Source organism: Tetrahymena thermophila (genome assembly GCF_000189635.1).
Source record: "Tetrahymena thermophila SB210 genomic scaffold scf_8254435, whole genome shotgun sequence".
NCBI lineage: Eukaryota > Ciliophora > Oligohymenophorea > Hymenostomatida > Tetrahymenidae > Tetrahymena > Tetrahymena thermophila.
Window position 1 is genome coordinate 230,934 of NW_002476216.1, and position 17,849 is coordinate 248,782.

The 17,849-nt window shown below is 22.5% G+C and overlaps 3 protein-coding genes across 3 annotated transcripts; 1 reads left to right on the plus strand and 2 right to left on the minus strand. All coding sequences in view use genetic code 6, as the record gives it.

Annotated features, from left to right (window-relative positions):
* Positions 1-30: 30 nt before the first annotated feature.
* On the minus strand, positions 31-4,161 carry TTHERM_00655930 (kelch motif protein; the record flags this gene model as incomplete). The annotated part of the gene is made up of 10 exons (XM_001032224.3): positions 31-883; positions 1,050-1,171; positions 1,231-1,554; positions 1,616-2,026; positions 2,116-2,292; positions 2,415-2,769; positions 2,831-2,947; positions 3,142-3,378; positions 3,652-3,781; positions 3,951-4,161. The coding sequence occupies 10 exons, from the start codon at positions 4,159-4,161 to the stop codon at positions 31-33; spliced, it is 2,937 nt and encodes a 978-aa protein (XP_001032224.3).
* A 2,192-nt stretch (positions 4,162-6,353) lies between these two features.
* TTHERM_00655940 (tetratricopeptide repeat protein) lies at positions 6,354-13,473 on the plus strand (the record flags this gene model as incomplete). Its single annotated transcript, XM_001032225.2, has 8 exons — positions 6,354-7,338; positions 7,509-9,805; positions 9,879-11,110; positions 11,164-11,307; positions 11,373-11,780; positions 12,175-12,897; positions 13,053-13,332; positions 13,393-13,473. Exons 1-8 carry the CDS (start codon positions 6,468-6,470, stop codon positions 13,471-13,473), a joined length of 6,036 nt encoding a protein of 2,011 aa, XP_001032225.2. The 5' UTR covers positions 6,354-6,467.
* Positions 13,474-13,883: 410 nt separating this feature from the next.
* Positions 13,884-16,160, minus strand: TTHERM_00655950 (hypothetical protein; the record flags this gene model as incomplete). The annotated part of the gene is made up of 3 exons (XM_001032226.1): positions 13,884-15,619; positions 15,811-15,949; positions 16,107-16,160. The coding sequence occupies 3 exons, from the start codon at positions 16,158-16,160 to the stop codon at positions 13,884-13,886; spliced, it is 1,929 nt and encodes a 642-aa protein (XP_001032226.1).
* Positions 16,161-17,849: the final 1,689 nt, after the last annotated feature.

A 17,849-nucleotide genomic window follows, 5' to 3' on the forward strand; every position in this document is an offset into this window, starting at 1 on the left:
CTGTGGTTTTAAGTTATAAAGAATTTTATTTCAAAGAGAGTATTCCATATTAGATTAGTACTGAACGAATGTCTGTGTTTCTTCAATCATGGCAGTGTTTTAAATATCATATTCTTCAGAATCAGCATTAAAATCAGAATTACAGTTTTCAGAACTTGTCTTATTCCCATTTTAGATTGTTCCATATTAAATTGAGTCTTGTGATCTACCTGACAGACAAAAACTGTATTCATTTGTGGAATTAGAAGAGTTTTTATATTTGGTGTTTTTACTTGTTTTTTGATTATTTTATAAATTTGAAGTAGTGTAGTTTTTTTTAGAAAATACAGTTAAATCTTAAGATTAAAAGAGCTAGGATAAACACTTAGAAGAAGATTAAGTCGAATGATTAAACTTTTCTATTTCAGCACTATGGTAATTATTTATTTGTTTGCAAGAGCTGTCTCCTGAGTCATAAATATGTACATTTGTATTTGAGTCAAAGTTTTATGAAAAGGCTTATTCACAATTATTAGAACAATAGCAACTTTAGTAGGCATTACTCACTTATGTATTGTTTTAGATCATGTTATTATTAAAATAATGGCTGAAACTTTTTTGTTTTGTATTACAGCGCTTTAATCTATTTATTATATCTTCTTACCTTTCCCAGTTAATATTATTAGAAAGAAATTCTTAAACTTTTTTTAAATCTCCATGATTATCATATTCTATATCTATCTGTTCTGCTTCGTTTATTGCATTTTACTCAATTACTTTATCTTAGCTGATTTAAAATCTTAAAATTTTGTAGATATATTGAGCCTCTATTCCCATTTATATTAAAATATCGTCATCTTATTCGTTTGGATTTTATTCCATAAATATACTTTATGAATACAACCTAATAGTTTATATCAAAATTTATAAGCAGGGTTCTTAAAATTAATTTTTTGAATTTATATGATTAAAAAATAATTTGCAAAAAATTTGAAGAAATAAATACTATTAGAAGTTCCAAAAATATTTTTATTAAACCGCCTGATAGTTTTTTTTAATAAATAAATTACTTTTGAGCATATTGGTATGAGCAATTTTTACGGAGCTTGGGGCAATTAAAAAGTATAGAAGAGTAGTATAAGTTAAATAAGTTATCAATATTGATCATTTTAATTAGTTCTATTTCACAAATCTAATTATTTAAATAAATATTTTAATATAAAAGTTATTTAAAGAATATTTTTAATCTACTTCTTAGATTTAAGGAATTTAAAAGTACTTAGATGCCTCAATTAAGTTTAGCCAGTCGCTAATTTCGAAGCATGAAGGAAGGATAATTTTATGGTAGTAGAAAAAGTTCATTAGTATTTTTAAAGTGCTGTAGGAGACTATTTCTATGTAAAGAATAGATTCTGATTTTTCTATAAAGGCTTATTCAAAGAGTGTTTTAAAATATAAAGATTAGGAACTTAGAAGGAGTTTATTAGCACGAATTTATTTGAATTCACATTATAAAGTGATATCTGAATATTAATAAAATACTTCATTGTCTTCAAACCATATTGAATCATTAACCTTTTTTTAAATGCAAATTTATTAATTGAAAACTTTGTAAATTTATTCAGAATTATATTACAATAACAAAAGTAGGATCATAGTTTTTAATTTACTAATGAGTGTTGTTAGATTTGTCTTTGCTATCTAAATTATGCTCTGACTTTAGTTTTTTATCAGAATTTGCAAAGCTAAGAAATTTTTTATAATGTTATTTATAGCGGAAATACCTTTAAAAATAGTAGCTATTAAATCTTTATACAAGAGTGGATTGTATTTCTTACCTAATCCACTACTCATTTTGGTTCAATGCTTCTAAAAGAGTGATGAGTTTAATTTCATGAGCGAATTCTTGTAATTAATTTAAATCTTTTTGGTTTCTTATTTGCCTATAATCAAATACTCCAGAATACAAATATTAAACAACAGTGGTTATGAAAAACCTCTATTCAAAATCTCTATGACTCAAATTTAATACATCCGCAATTTCAATCTACAGAATTTAGTAAAAATAAATCATTTTTATGTTTAATTTATTTGATACTATTATCTATTAATTTATTGTTGAGAAGAAAATTTTACTCTGTTTAAAAATGCTTTGTTTTTAGGGTCATTCATTCTCTCTAATACAATTACTTTGTGTATTCCTACTTTAAACGAACTCATTTATATTTCTAAATCGTAGCCTTGTTAGCTGTACATAATATTTTAAAGGAATTTAAAATGAGATTCTGTATCAATTTTGGAATTATGCTCATTCTATTCAATTATTATTAAATAAAGTCATCACTAAAGAGTTTGAATTTAATCAAAAAAAAGTTCTACTCAATATTATTTGATTTTAATTTTAAAAATAAAGAATATAAATGTAGAAAATGTACCTCAGTTTACGAAATGTTGAGATAATGAATGTCATTATAGTAGACTCCATCAAATCCGCCAAACACTACGATTGTGGATCCAACAACAACAGCAGCTCCTCTTCTTCTTGGGTTTGGAGAGGTTTAATCTATTTTTACTAAGCAATCTGCTTATTTTGATGGATCAAATATTATCGTTTCATTCAAATCCTTTAAATTCCTTCCTCCAAATATGTAAATTTTATCATCATATACTTGAGAGCATTAGCCCCATCTTGGTTAAAATACGTGATTATAATGAATAATTTATCTCCATTCTAACTATGTATTGTGTGGATCTTATAAATATTCACCGATATTTAACTCCCAAATGTCGCTTTTAAGTAAATGAATGAAAGTGTTATTTTTTATGTAATAGCTTTGAATTTGTAGATTACTCATGACATCTATAGTTTGAAAAGCAACCTCCTAAAATATATAGTTTATTTTAAACAGTCGCACTGGAATGAAATCTCCTCTTTGGAGGGACTTTGCCTAATGGTTACAATAATATCCTATATTTTATAAATATTGATCTTAGTATTTACTTTTTTTTTCACTTTCTCTTTTTAAAATTAAGTCTCTTTCAATGCTTTAAATATGTGTTAGTAAAATATTTTTTGCAATATTTTTTACCTAAAATTTAATTCTAAGTTTCTTTATTTAAATATGAAAATTCTTTTATTAAAAAGTAATAGATTATAATTACCAAGATGGTTCTTGCTCTAGATTTAGAACGCAAAGATCATTTAAATCTCCTACGCCTTCACCTCCAAAAACGACTAGGTATTTATCGAAGAACAGATTTGCGGAGTGATAAGTACGAGGAGTTATTAAATCACTATTTTAAACTTTTAGATATTCCCAATTACTATTATCTATATCATATAAATGGACATCGTTGAATCGCTTCTTTTCCTTCCCACCGCCACCAAATATAAGAATCCTTTAAAATGTCATTATTAAAAGATATTTAATTATAAAATGTAAATCTTAATTGAAGATAATCGCTATTCAAAAAATGTTTTTTTTAATCAGTCTCATACTATTTTTAAATATAGTATGTATGTATTAATCTCAAACAATAAGTGTAGAAGTTTAAATAGCTATTGAAAAAAAATCTTTAAAAGCTTATTTTTTAAAAAATAATGAATGACACTACTTTTTATATTTTAAGAAGTATAAATATTTTGTTTGAAACTAATAAATTGAGTATTACTTATTTTTCTACTCTAGGTAGCATCCTGAATGGTTAGACCTCTTTTCTGGTATATTACCGTAATTAGGAAGAGCAATCCACTAAAAACTATTCAAATCAAAAACCCACTAATCATTCATATAATTTGATTCTTTTAAATAGAAAAAAGTTTTAAATTCAAACAGCTTTATAATTAAATGTTGATTATAATGGAAAATTAGTATCTATTTATTCAAACAATGCCTTTTAATGCAAATTAATGGTTACTATATAATGTGCTGCTAAAAATTAAATTATAGTTTTATGGAACTTAAATTTACCTGCATATCCTCCAAATAAGTAAAGTAAATCATTATTTGCTTTGACAAATGAATGGCCCCATCTTGCAGAAGGAATTTCTTTGTTTTTATGGCTTAACTAAGCCTCCTTCCAAATGCTAACGTTACTGGATTTTATGGGAGTTGAATCACTTGAAGTCTCTTTACTACTGATGGATGAAGATGTCAATTATTACACTTATTAATAAGACATATTTTGCTAATTTAATCACTACTTTAAAACTATTAAATAATCAGCTTGTTGCTTTCTACTTTGCTTTGTTTATTATTATCAATTTTTCAAATTAAACTTGACTGATCAATCTCTATCTATCTTTCTAATATTTTTTTAATATTTGATTTTCTTATTATTAATTTATTACTTTTTTATTGTATTTTGTTTGTATTTTATCAAAAAATTAACATCTCTATCAAAAAAAATCACTTTTGTAGTAATGATGGATTGAAAAAACTAATAAGAACTCAAATAAATAGATGATAGATAAATCCATAATCAATTAAATATTTCTCTTAAATATCGAATCTCACATTAGAAAATAAGCTCTTGCTGCAAACAAAAACCCTAATAACTATTTGATCATACAAATACCAAAATCAACCAACACACTCACACATACACATACACATTCATATATATACATATATATTATTAAATATTCGCTTAATTTTTAGAATATTATTTGGAATTTCTTCGCTACGTATATACATAAATAATAAAACGAATAAATTCCAGTCTAACTTAACTAATTTTCATTTAAATTGAAATAATATTCATTTGTTTGATTAAGAAGTTTTATATAGCGCAAACCCTCTACTCTAAAGATTTTTTATTAAATTTATTTTGCAGTTTACTATTTGCTTAAATCACTAAATTAAGTATTTTCGCTTAACAAGTAATAAGTAATTTTAAATTAGGGAATTAAATAACTTAGTGAATCAGTTCTTCAATAAAATATTTTTCTAGTATAAAAATCAATCCGAATTAATCATTTAATAAAATTATTAATAAATTGTTATTTAAACCAAAAAAAAATAAACTAACAAACAAACAATTTGAAAATAATAGTTTTATTTAAATTGTAACTACCTATTCAATATTTAATTAATTGAAAATTTTTCAAAGTTAATTTTTATCATTTAAAATATATCAAAATTTAAAAGTTTTGTATATACTTTTTAATTACTCACAATTTAAATTTTTTTATTTCTGTTTCTTAAAAAAACCATAAATTAAAATAAGAATGAAAAATAAATGCCAAATACTCTAAATATTCATTTTGAAAATAATATTTATCTATTTATTACACTTATATTTCGATTTTAAGTAAAAGTATATTTATTGATTAAGATGTTTATTTAAATGATTATGATATTTCTCTTCAATATTTTTTTACTATTAATCTTAAATTATAATCATAGATAAATTAATCTATTATATTTTATAATTAATTTTTATAATTCAAAAAGACTATATTAATATTATTTTAATTTAATTTTTTTTATCAAAATTTTCAAATAAAAGATATCTTCAACAATATTTTATATAAATAAGAATTATATTACAATAAATATATTTTAAATTGAATTTAAAAACCAAGTTTATCATCCAAATATATTTTTAAAATTCAAAAATATAAATTTTATATAAATATAGCACTTCCAAGAATTAAATTCTTGCAGACACTGAGATGCAAGCATTTAATTCCTAGATAAGCTATAAATTATATTAATGAAATAAATATAAAAGCCTGCTTTTTTATTTTGAGATTAAAATTTATAATTTAAATTACATTATTTAGTTTTTATAATAACTTTATTAATTATAAAAAAATTTTTAATTTATTTTTATTGAACTTGAAATCAAATAAAAATAGTAAAATTTACATAATTTATAAAAAAATTTGGAAATTATTTGTTTTTTTAATAATTTATTTTATATTTTATAATATAAAGCATTTTATTATAAAATAAAAATCTACTATTAATATTAAATTTAATATTTAAAATTATGTATTCAAATCTAAAAATTTATTATAAGGATTTTATTATCAAAATTAAAATAAAATAATAAATTAAATTAATCTAATTGCAAAAATTCTAGCTTTTCAGCATCCAAAAAAATTTAAACCTCTTTTATTTTTTCAATAAGTTAAATTCAAAGCTTATTAAATAGATATTAATGGAACAAAAGACTATTAATTAAATATTAATTAGAAATGAAATAGATATTTTAGTTTTCGCTTTCATTTATAATTTTTGATTTACATAATTTTAAAATAATTAACTAACATTTGTTTAAAGAGTTATCTTTCTGTGTTAATTAAATGCTAAATTATATAGATTATTTATTTATTATTTTAAAATTATAAATCAATTACTATCATTCAGTTTAGATCAAAGTTGATTCAAAAAACATCATCAGCAGCTTTTGATAATTAAAATAAGATTTATTTTTTGATATCCTTTAATTTAGAAATACTAATAAATTATATTTTTAATATGTAAGTAAATAGTTAATCTTCTGGATCTTAAATGGATTCAGTAGAGAGAATGCCTGGTCTTAAATATCGTGATTCTTTAGAAGAAGATTCTTATGGGAATAAATCAATAAGCAAGCAAAGTTTAAAGAACACCCAAAACAGTAGTAGTACATTAAATTAGAATGAAATTGTGTCAGGAGGTGACTCACGATTTTACAAATATGAATATGAAATATACTAAAGAAAAAATTAACAATAAATGTAGCAAGAGCATTAATTTAATCATCCGAATTAGGGTTTATAGTAGTTTGATTAGCAGTAGCATTTAGAATAATTTTTATAGAATTGCTTAGGTTAAAATTAATAAAATATTCATCAATTTAATCAGATCGACCCAAGAAGAAGGCTATTTGTCTAAAACTAATAAAATTAGAATATTTAGAATTATGTAAGACATTAAATGGGCGAAAATAAAGAAGATGTGGGGGAAGAATAAGAATAAAATTAATTAGATTCAGCAGAATAATAGCATGAAAATTTTGATTAGAATAAGGACTATTAAGAATAAGAAGATGAAGAGGAACAGGAAGATTAATATTATGATCAAGATCATACATAAAATGATCAAAATGAAAATTAAGAGCATTACGATCAGAAATATAATTAGAATTATCATCAAAATGAAGTTGACTATGAAAAGGAATATGAAATGGATGATTTAGATGAAAATGGAAATAACACTTTAGGAAGAAATGTTCTTAATTAGTATTTACAAAGAGAATCAAATAAGTTAATGGCTAGCAAATAAAACTAATAAGAAGAATAATTCTATGATGAAGAAAATATATAAGAGGATGAATAAAATTAATACATTGAATCATTAGTAACAGGTACACTATTTAATGCTTAAACTTCTAAAAAATCTAGAATATTTTTAAATCAAGAATAAATTTTAATTTTAATTTAGTTTTGTGTGTTTTTTGTTTGAATTTGAAACTAAAATTTCATTTTAATTTTCAAATTTTCAATGTAGAAATTATTTTAATGATTATTTTGATAGAAAAATAGGATGGGGATGAGGATGGGCATGATATTATAGAAAAACAATAGAAGGAACTTGAAGATAAAAAATAACAACATTAATAATAATAAAGCGAAATGCATCAAGAGTAGCAGGTTTTGCTATATAAAGATAGTCTATCTAACAATCAAAGTAAAAACTAAACACCTACTAATTCATAAAGATCTGAGAATTACAATTCACTTAAATAAGAAAAGTAGAATGAATAGAAGTAGAGCAAAAACTTAGATATGCAGTATCAATTACCAGTCTAAATGAGCCAATAATTATTTTCAACTAGTATAAAAAAACAATAATCTAATATAATTCTGCAATAAAAGCAAGATGAAAGCTAAAAAATAAAAGAAACTTATTAGAGTAATTAATCTTAAGCATCTTCTAAATAGGCTTAGAATTAAATTGTGATTGAAAGAATTAAATAATCTCCGTAAAATGATAATCAATCAAACAGCTACAGAGATTCTGAGAATGTTTATAATTCTTAAGCTAATTCTATGATTTCAAATTAAGAAAGGCAATACTCAAATAATTAAATTTAATACAGTGATTCGCTTAACTCGAAGGAATCATTCAGATCCTCATAAAATGAAAATTAAAATTCTATAAGATATTCTCATCATTCTCAGTAATAATAACAATAATAGCAGTTATAAGAGCAAATATAACCTTTAGATGAAGTATAAGAATAAAACAAAGATAACTTTATAAAAGAAAATCATTAAGCAAAATAGTAAGTTTATTAGATTTATAATGCTTAAAATCAGATTTAAAATAAGAGCAAAGAATTGCAAAATAATTAATAAATAACACCGATTTAATCTATGTCAAAAAGAGATGATCATGTTTCGAATGAGACCTTTTAAGTGAGAAATCCAAGTAATTTAGATGAAAATTATACATATAGGAGTAAAGAAAGTTTAGATTTGACTAAAAGAAGCACTTTATCAAATGCTAGTGCAACTCAAGTAGCTTAGAAGTAATTATATATGCTTAATCTTTTAGAATAAAAAGAATAGCTTAACTCTGAAAGGTACAACATGCTAGTTTAGGATGAAGAAATTATAGAACAAGAAGATATGGCATCATCACACAGAACTGATGTAAGGGTAAACAGCGAAGATTACAGATAATTAAAGCAATTAATTATGAGTAAAAACCCTTCTAGCTCACACTACCAGTAAAACGAAAAAAGTAACTTGAAATTAGAGGACAATTTGCAATTTAATAAGTAATTAAGCACTCAGTCATAATAAACTCCTGAAAATAGGTAAAAGTAGCTAAGTTCAATTACCGGAAATAATACAAAAGAGCTATTTGAGTATTCAAACAGCTCAAATAAAAATAACTAAACAAATAATTTGTTTGATTCATAGCCCAGAGGAGCTAAGGATTGCTATGATTCAACTATTAAAAATAGGTTGAAAGTTGATCTATTCAAGAAGTTAACAGATCCAACTATGGTAGGAATCTAATAGAATTAGTCATTGTAATAAGATAACAATGAAATTAAAAATAATCAGCATTATGCTTCAGATAATTTTGAAAAAAACTACATTCTAAACGGATAATAAATTAACTAATAAGGTAACTAATAATACGATTAGTTAAATCAAAAGTCACTTAGTTATGTTTCCTAATAATAGCAACCACTGAATACATAAAAAGAAATAAATAAGTATGACTTTACTAAAAAGGAAAAAGATGAAGACATTTTTAAAACAGCAAAGGAATGGAAGCAGAATACAAATGAGTAAAATAAGTATTTTTATTCAGAAATATCTCCAATAGATAAAGGTCCAAGATATAAACCATAATATTTAACGATTAATAACTATAACAACAATAACAATAGTGATTATGAGGAAATTTTAAAAAGGTAATAACAAGGATCTCCTATAATAAATAATGATAACAATACAAATTAAATAACTTTTTAAAATAATTTTAATTTTTAGAGTATTTCTAACTATAAAGAATGTTTAGATGACGATTAATCTCACAGAACTCCAACTAATTAAAATAAAAATCATATAAATAAATAAAAATACAACGATGAATACTCTTACCAAAATTAGGATAGAAATTAAAATAACTACCAAGATAATTGCTAAATTTAAAAAACCCAAGATTTACCATCCTAAAAAAATGAATACAGGTATAATTTTATAGAAAGAAAACAGAAATTACAAAATGAGTAGGAATTAGGGCAAACCATTGAAAATGATTAGACAAAATCAGAGCAAAATTATAATGAAAATTCAGGTGAATTATCTTATGTAATTTTTTAAAAAAATTTATTATAAAAAATCTATTTTAAAATTAATTAATTATTTAAATTAACTTGATTAGAAAACCCCTTAACTAGAGCCAGTGTCTTAAGCAATACTAAATAGATACTTAAGGAGATAGCAAGGGAATGAAAACGATTAATTTGAGCTGAATAATATCTTAAATGAAAAATAAAATTAAGGGTAAGATCAAATACACTAAATGGATCACCATACTTATAATGAATACAATATTGCTAAATATTAAAGGAAAATAGCAAATTATAAGCCTGATTTCATTGAAAAACTTCAGGAATACTAATAAATGTCTGATAAAAAGAAAAGAGATTATGAAGAATTAGAAATTGAAGAATAAAATATTTTATAAAATTATATTAAATAAAAGTCCCCTGTGCTACGATAACCCAAGGAAAATACTTACATGCCATCAAATGCACTTATGAAAGGGATAAACCTGAGAAAAATCAACTAATAAATGAAAAACTAAGTTAAAAAAAGTCTAAGTAACAATAACAAATAAATGAAAAAGTCTCATGACTTTTCCAATGCTAATACCAGCATGAGGCAGGTTTAAAATAACAGTAATTATTCCATGTATTCTCCATAGAAAAACTACTTAAATAGTAATTCTTAGAGAAACGATGCTAAAATAAGAAATGAAATGATAATGAATAATTTAAACTACTCTCCTTCGAGTGAAATAGATAACCTAAACTCTTCATCTAATGAAAAACCTAATGCTAATTCAAGTTATCGTTAGATCAAAAGCTAAATAAATAAAAATAATAAACAAACTTACCATGATAATAATAATGTTAAAAAGAATTTATCTCCAAATAAATATGAACAAACTTCTAACGATGCATGTAATTAATGTCACACCTGCTAGCAACATCTGCCAAATTCAATGAGCTTTTAAAACAGCAATAGTTAATAAAGTAAATATAAAATTGCTCATCCAGCATAACCTACATTCTTTAACTTTAACTAAGACTAATATCAACATAATTAGCTAGTAAATTTGTAAATGAGCGATGTTACATCACCAATAAGTTAAATCAAAAGCATTACAAAATCACCAATTAAGCTAGATTCTCTTGGAAATTCCCCAATAAAATTTGGTTCTCACTTAAATTCCCCCTTCGACAAATCTACTGAAAATTATGCTAAAAGCAAAGGATTTATTTATGACCCTTACAAGTTCAATGGATATGATTATAGAAATATACCCAAAAAGCATTCAGGCCATAATAAATCCTAATCAATGAACTTAAACGTTACTTCAAAAAGCGAGTAAAATTTAATATTTTTCTTTCATTTTATTTTATTTTATTTATTTGAAATAGTGTTCATTAGTTTAACTTGGAAGAAATTGAAAAGTAATGCGTTTAGCATATTTAAAATTAGGAATATGAGCTTGCATAATCTTTATTAACTTAAATAGAATCTTACATTTATCAAACATTTGAACTGAATCATCCTTAAAGAATGTAAAATTACTTAGATTTTAAAAAAAATAAAATGTACTTGTTTATCTTGAAAATTTTAATTATAGTTACATAAATTACTTAAATGCTAGAGTTTAATAAGGTTTACAATAATCTAATACCGCTGTTAAATACTGTGAAAGAGGATTAAAAGAAATTTTAAGAGAAGAATTATTCAATGACTCATATTTATTTAAATATTCTTTTACTCTTAGGTAGTTGGCATAATGTGAATGTAAAAAAATAAAATAATTTTAGTAGTAAAAATACTATCTAACTTAAATGGAAGAATAATTAAACATTTGTGAAAAAGAATTCTCAAATTTAAATATTGAAATAGCTAGAATTTATTCTGATTTAAACAATAAATTTGGACTTCATATCTACAGAGAACTTGCTAAAGTTTGCCAAGAACTGAAAGAGTATTAAAATGCTTGTAAGTATATCAAAATAATACAATCAAAAATGAATTCCATGTAAGAAGATTCTTTTATTTTTTAATCTAAATTTATTTCAAGCCATAAATAAAATTTTAATAAATATTTACATATTTTTCAGATTTTAATTAAACATTATTACAATTAAAGTATTCATTAACTTCAACTTGAAAAATTCTAAAAAATATTAAATGTTTAAAAAGTTTTTTTTTCTCCAAATAAATAGCTTTTTTTTAAGTATGATAATTTAATTCATTATTTGGCTTGAATTCAAAAAAACAATTAAAATGTTATGAGTAAAATTTAAATAATTGAAGATAATACAGATAGATTTATTTAATCTTTATCAAAAAATTATTAATTTAATTAATTATTTAAATTAATTTTTTTGAATGAATGAATGACAATATTTATAATACTTAATACTAAATAGAGATATAGATTTATCAATGTCTTTAATAGATATGCTAATACTCAGTTAATTGAAAAATGAAGCAATTGAAGAGTCAAAAAAAATAATAAAATTTTTAAGAACAGTAGAAACCAATTCAGTAACAGTGAAAGAAGAATTATTATTGTAGTGCATAGATAATTTAGCTAACCTATACTTTGAAAAATAAGAGTATGATTAATCGTCTGATTGGTTTGAATAGAGTCTTTAGATAAAAACTCATTTATTTGGATAATACCATTAAATAACAGGAGTTGGATATTTTCTTTGTGGGAAAAGTCACCATAAGCAAAATAATAGTGTAAAAGCTATTTAAAGACTAGGCACTTGCATATCTATTCTGGATAAGCATCTCTCTTTATTCAATTTATATAGTGCTAATTCTTATTTAACCATTGCAGAAATTGCTAAGAAAGACTAAAAAATTGATGAAGCAATCAAGAATTACAAATTAGCTTTTGAAAGGTTTTCAGGAATATTTGGATCAGACCATTTTAATTGTTTATGTATCTTGCTGAATATAATTTATCTCACATGTAACTTTACTCAATCAACTACTCAAGTTTAAGTTGTATTTTCTGATATTGTAAAAAATACTGAAAATAAGCTTAGCTTAGACAGCGTTTAAGTTCTGAATGAAATGAGTAATATTCTAAGATAGCATAATTTCATACAATAGTCTTTAGAAGGATATTTAATTGCAAGGTATTCATTCATTCTATTATCTTCTTAAAAATTATAAAACCTCCCTTGGAAAATAAAGCTTTTATAATTATTTTTATATTTTGTTTTTTAGCATATTAAATAGAGGGAAGAATTTTATTGATTTTAATTAATAATATTTTACAATAAAAATGTAGTAATATATTGAAGTAATTGAAGATAAATAATGGTACAAAACAAGTAGACGATTAGTAGATTCAATAGAATTTATTTTTAGTTTATATGAATTTAGCTAGTACTTATTCAATTCTATAATAACATGAGAAATCAATTATGGCATATTTTGATGCGCTAAGCATAAGTTAAACATTGCATTAGTCTCAAGAATATGAGTTTAAGATTCATAACTTTTTAGCTTAATCGTTTAAAGCAATAAATAAATACTTTGAAGCTCAAAAGCACTATCAAGAAGCTTTAGTAAATTTATTTAATTTTTCAAAAATATGAATATAAAATTTATTTTATTTTATTTTACAGAACATTATAAGTACAAAAGAAGGTTTTGCCAACGAAAAAGAGGAATTGAGATAGCTAATAAGACAATGTAAGAAAAAATGAATATATTTATAATAATTAAATACAATGATTGATTATTAATTACATTAACTAGTTAAATAATTATAGATAGTATTATTTAATTATTATAGATAGATACTAAGAATACTTATTAAATTATAACTCAATGAATAAATTAATTTTATTGAATATTTGAACAATAAATTGTTTTTATATTTCTTCAATAAATAAAATTGTGTTTGTTTTATTTATTAAATGTAGATGTAAATGGGAATTATTTTATTAATTGGCTAGTTAATTAATATGTCTTAAAGGCCGAAAAATAAATACGTTAATTTATTATTATATTAGAAAAATTGATTATTACCCAAATTCTTTCTGTTAATTAATTTTTTGTTTGTTTAAAATTTTATATAAATAGTAATTAAATAATTTATTAATTAAATTATTTGTCAAAATCCGTTTTTTACATGTTTGGTAGAATAATTATCAATCTACTTTTAAATTTTCATTTATGTAAGTAGATTTTATCCGTATTTTTTTATGAATAGTCGGTGTATCATATTTAAACCTATGTTGCATAATTTTTTGTTAATGGGCTTCTTTTTGTCTTTAGAATCCTGCAATCCAAGATGTTTCATATCTTAGTTTTCTAAATACTCACTAAGCGATGTTATTTCATTGCAATTTTATAAATTTTATGAGCTGATTTCTTTTTTATTCAAAGCTTTTTTGTCTGCCTGCTTATTAATTTGCCTATAATTTGTTTAAAATTTTTCAAAACATTCTTTCATTTTACAAACTAAAGTTTAATATTTTTTTTCAGAAAGACTTTAGTCGTTTTTTTATCTTTGAGGGTTTTCAGTGCTATAAATGATTGTGGATTACTCGGCTTAATTATTTTCTTACTAGTTAGATCTTAGAGCTTTGTTCGAGCTATTATACAATGAAATCGTATTTTGTTTATTTAATTGCTACTTGCTAATAATATTGCTGATTTCTTTTTAGTTCGTTATTTATTTTAGGTCGATAATTTCTATAGAACCATGTATTTGGCTATTTTATTTACTCTTGTGTAAGTATAAATCATTATTAATATTTTTTAATTAAGTGTTATGAAGGTGGTTCTTTAATGAGTGAAGCCCATCATCTATTGGAATTTCGCTTTTTATCAGATTATTTTAACTATTTTCATACATTTTTGTAAAAGCTTAATCTTGCTTTTAATTTTTTGATTGAGAAAAGCTTTGATCCTTTTGAAGATGTAAAAAAGAATTAGGGGACTTGCTTTTAGCATGCTGAGAATGAGAAGATTTAACAGTCAACCCTTCGTTAATATTTATATTTGCATCATATCTTTTACTATTTTTAGAATTTTTTTAAACAAACGGATTAGAAGCATGAAATTTCAATGGATTGGATGTATCTTATATAACTTTTTGATTTGAGTTTTAGAATTATTCAATGGAGACAAGGGTAAATTGAGAAGAGTCTTGTTCAGTCAACTTAGTGAGCTATTTATTTTATGAAGGTGTCTAATTTTACTGTACTAAAAATCTGTATTTTGTATTGTTTGCATTATTTATATTAGATTTAGAAGTTAATTATTAATATTTAGAAGGGATTTCAACACTTATATCTCCAAAAAAATTATTTTCCTCCCCCTACATTTCTTCGTTTTAATAGAGAGATAGTCCTTTGCTCGTTCTATAAGCTTGCTAGAATTTAGGACTCTAACTTTTATTATAATGAGATGAAGTACTTTAAGGATTGAAAGCTCTATTAGAGACAAATAATTCATTTTTTAACTGCTATTATTAAATTTGTAGTTGCTTTTAGTTATTTCTATCTATTGAAGATCCCAAAACAAACCTATTGTTTGTATCAAATTCGTATTAAGAAAGTTAGCTTATGCATCTATTTTTTTAATAAATTCTTCGAATTTGGCTCCCTAATGCAGAATTTATTTAACTCGCTTCTTAATCTATGCTTTAAGACAAAAACTTCTTGCTAAAATAAGGCAAATTCTATTTCTAATTGAGTAAATTCCTCCCTCTATTTTGTGTTTGCTATTATTGTTATTGACTGACTTCATCCATTTGTTTTTTGAATAAAAGCACCCCATTATTTAAAATATTCTTCTAATTCTGGTGAAACTAGTTTGTTTGCTTCATTTTTTTGTCTTTATCTACATAATTTATAATTTAAATTGTCTTTATTTCATTTCTAAAGATCAAAAAAATGTAAAATTTTAATAAGTTGAGTCAAATGAATTTGGCAGAAATAATTTTAAAATCATACTTTCAAATCATTTTGAAGAGCTAAATTATATATTATTAATTCTTAAAATGCAGTTTTTATGCGTATGATAAATATTACCTTGTTCATTTTTTGTTGATTTAAGAAGATTTGCAGAAGGGGCAAATCCTCTATTGCTGTAGTTCCAATTTTTCTCGTTTTACATGTCATGCAGTACTTTTTTAGTTGAAGAAACTTAATTTTAACCAAAAACCAATACCTGTTAATCAAATAATAATGAATAAGCGTTTTAGCATAGTGAAATTGTTGAAATAGTCAAATGCATTAAAAAAACTTAATTTAGAAGCAAAACTTAGCATTTTATCATGATAACTTATCAAAAATAAAAGAATTTATTGTTAGTAATAATTACTTACTTCGCTTTAAGATTAACTGCTATTGAGTTCATAAGGATTAGATTTGTAATTCATTCTACAATCAAGAGTCGCTTAATGCTTTAATTATCAACCTATATATGTTTTAAATCCTTTTTAAAAGGATTTTGAGAAAAAATATTTTGATGATGAATAATTTAGCTAAACTAAATAATATTTTTAATAGTATTATTGAATCAAGTTTTCTTAATAACTATTAATGTACCTTGATAAATATTTATTTGTTAATTAATTAATTAAATAAATAAATAGATGTTAAGTAATATTTCTGATTTTTTCTGTGATTTCCTATTTATCTGTTAACTATCTCTTATAACCATTGATTAATCCTAACTTATTGTGAAAGTTTTATATTTATGGAATTTATTAGATAGATTTCTATATAAAATAATATAACCCTCGATTATATTCATGTTAAATATCTCTAAATATAAATTTTAATGGTATTATTAGAAAAATATCAAAGAACTCTTATGCCAAATATTTAATCGATAAAATCTTAAATTTTTATCAAAAATTAAGACAAAAAATATAGATAAATAAAAATAAATAAATAATATAAAATATTTAGACATACATTGAATTATACAATAGATATATTAGTAGATATTGTATAAATTACTTACTATTTAGGATATAAATATAAATAAAATAAACTGCTATTATAAATTAATTGAATTATAATTATATATATAGAAGATAACTAAGGGTTAAAATTTTTATTATTATTTAATCAACAAGAAATCCATAAAATGATACTTTATACATGAATACACTAATACACTTGCTCTTTTATTTTTGATAGTTTTTCATGACCTAATTATGCAATTTCGATATTTTTGACATTAATTTTCTTGATTCTTCCTTTTTTATTTAGATAATATTTTGATTGCTTTAATTTCATTTAATAATATGAATAAATTCATTTTAATTCATTATAATTATTTCAAAAATATTCATATAATATCAAAAAGAATAATGAACTAATTTATTAATTGTTTTTATGAGCTGAATAATAAAAAGTATGATAATTAATTTAAAAGATGTTCAAATAAAAAAGTTAAATTTATTTTTTGAGAAATAAAATAATTTTTAATTTATGATTGTTAGTTATTTAGATAAAATAGAAATATATTAGAAGAAAGAGAAATAAGAATAAATTGTAAATATTACTGTCCAGCACTAAAAAAATTTATTTTTAAATAAATTCAATAAATTTTGCTTCTTATTATTAGTTTTAAAAACTAGTTGTGATATGTTAATTTCTTTTTAGGAGTGAATTTTTAAAAATATATATGCTATTTTACATATGAATAAAAAATAAAAAATCAATAATAAGATGATTCTTTCAAAAGATTATGGTAATTAATTAATTAATTAACACTTGAAACTTATTTTTTTAGAAATGAATATACAGCTAAATAAATATGTTAACTGGTAGATAAATTAATAATTTTTAATTAGGATTTGAAAATTTTAATGAGGTAATTAATATATTAAGTATAATTGAAACAAAAAAAAATGGTTTTTTGTTATTAAAACTTTAAAAATAAGTTGAGATATTTAAAAAAGTACAAAAGGTGATTGATAATATTTTTGATTTGATAATTAAAAAATTCAGTATTTTATTTATGATTTAAAATTTTATAGAGCTTTTATAAGTACTACTAGCAAGATGGATTTTATAGTTTAATTTTTATATATATTTTGGTAATAGTTGTTCTT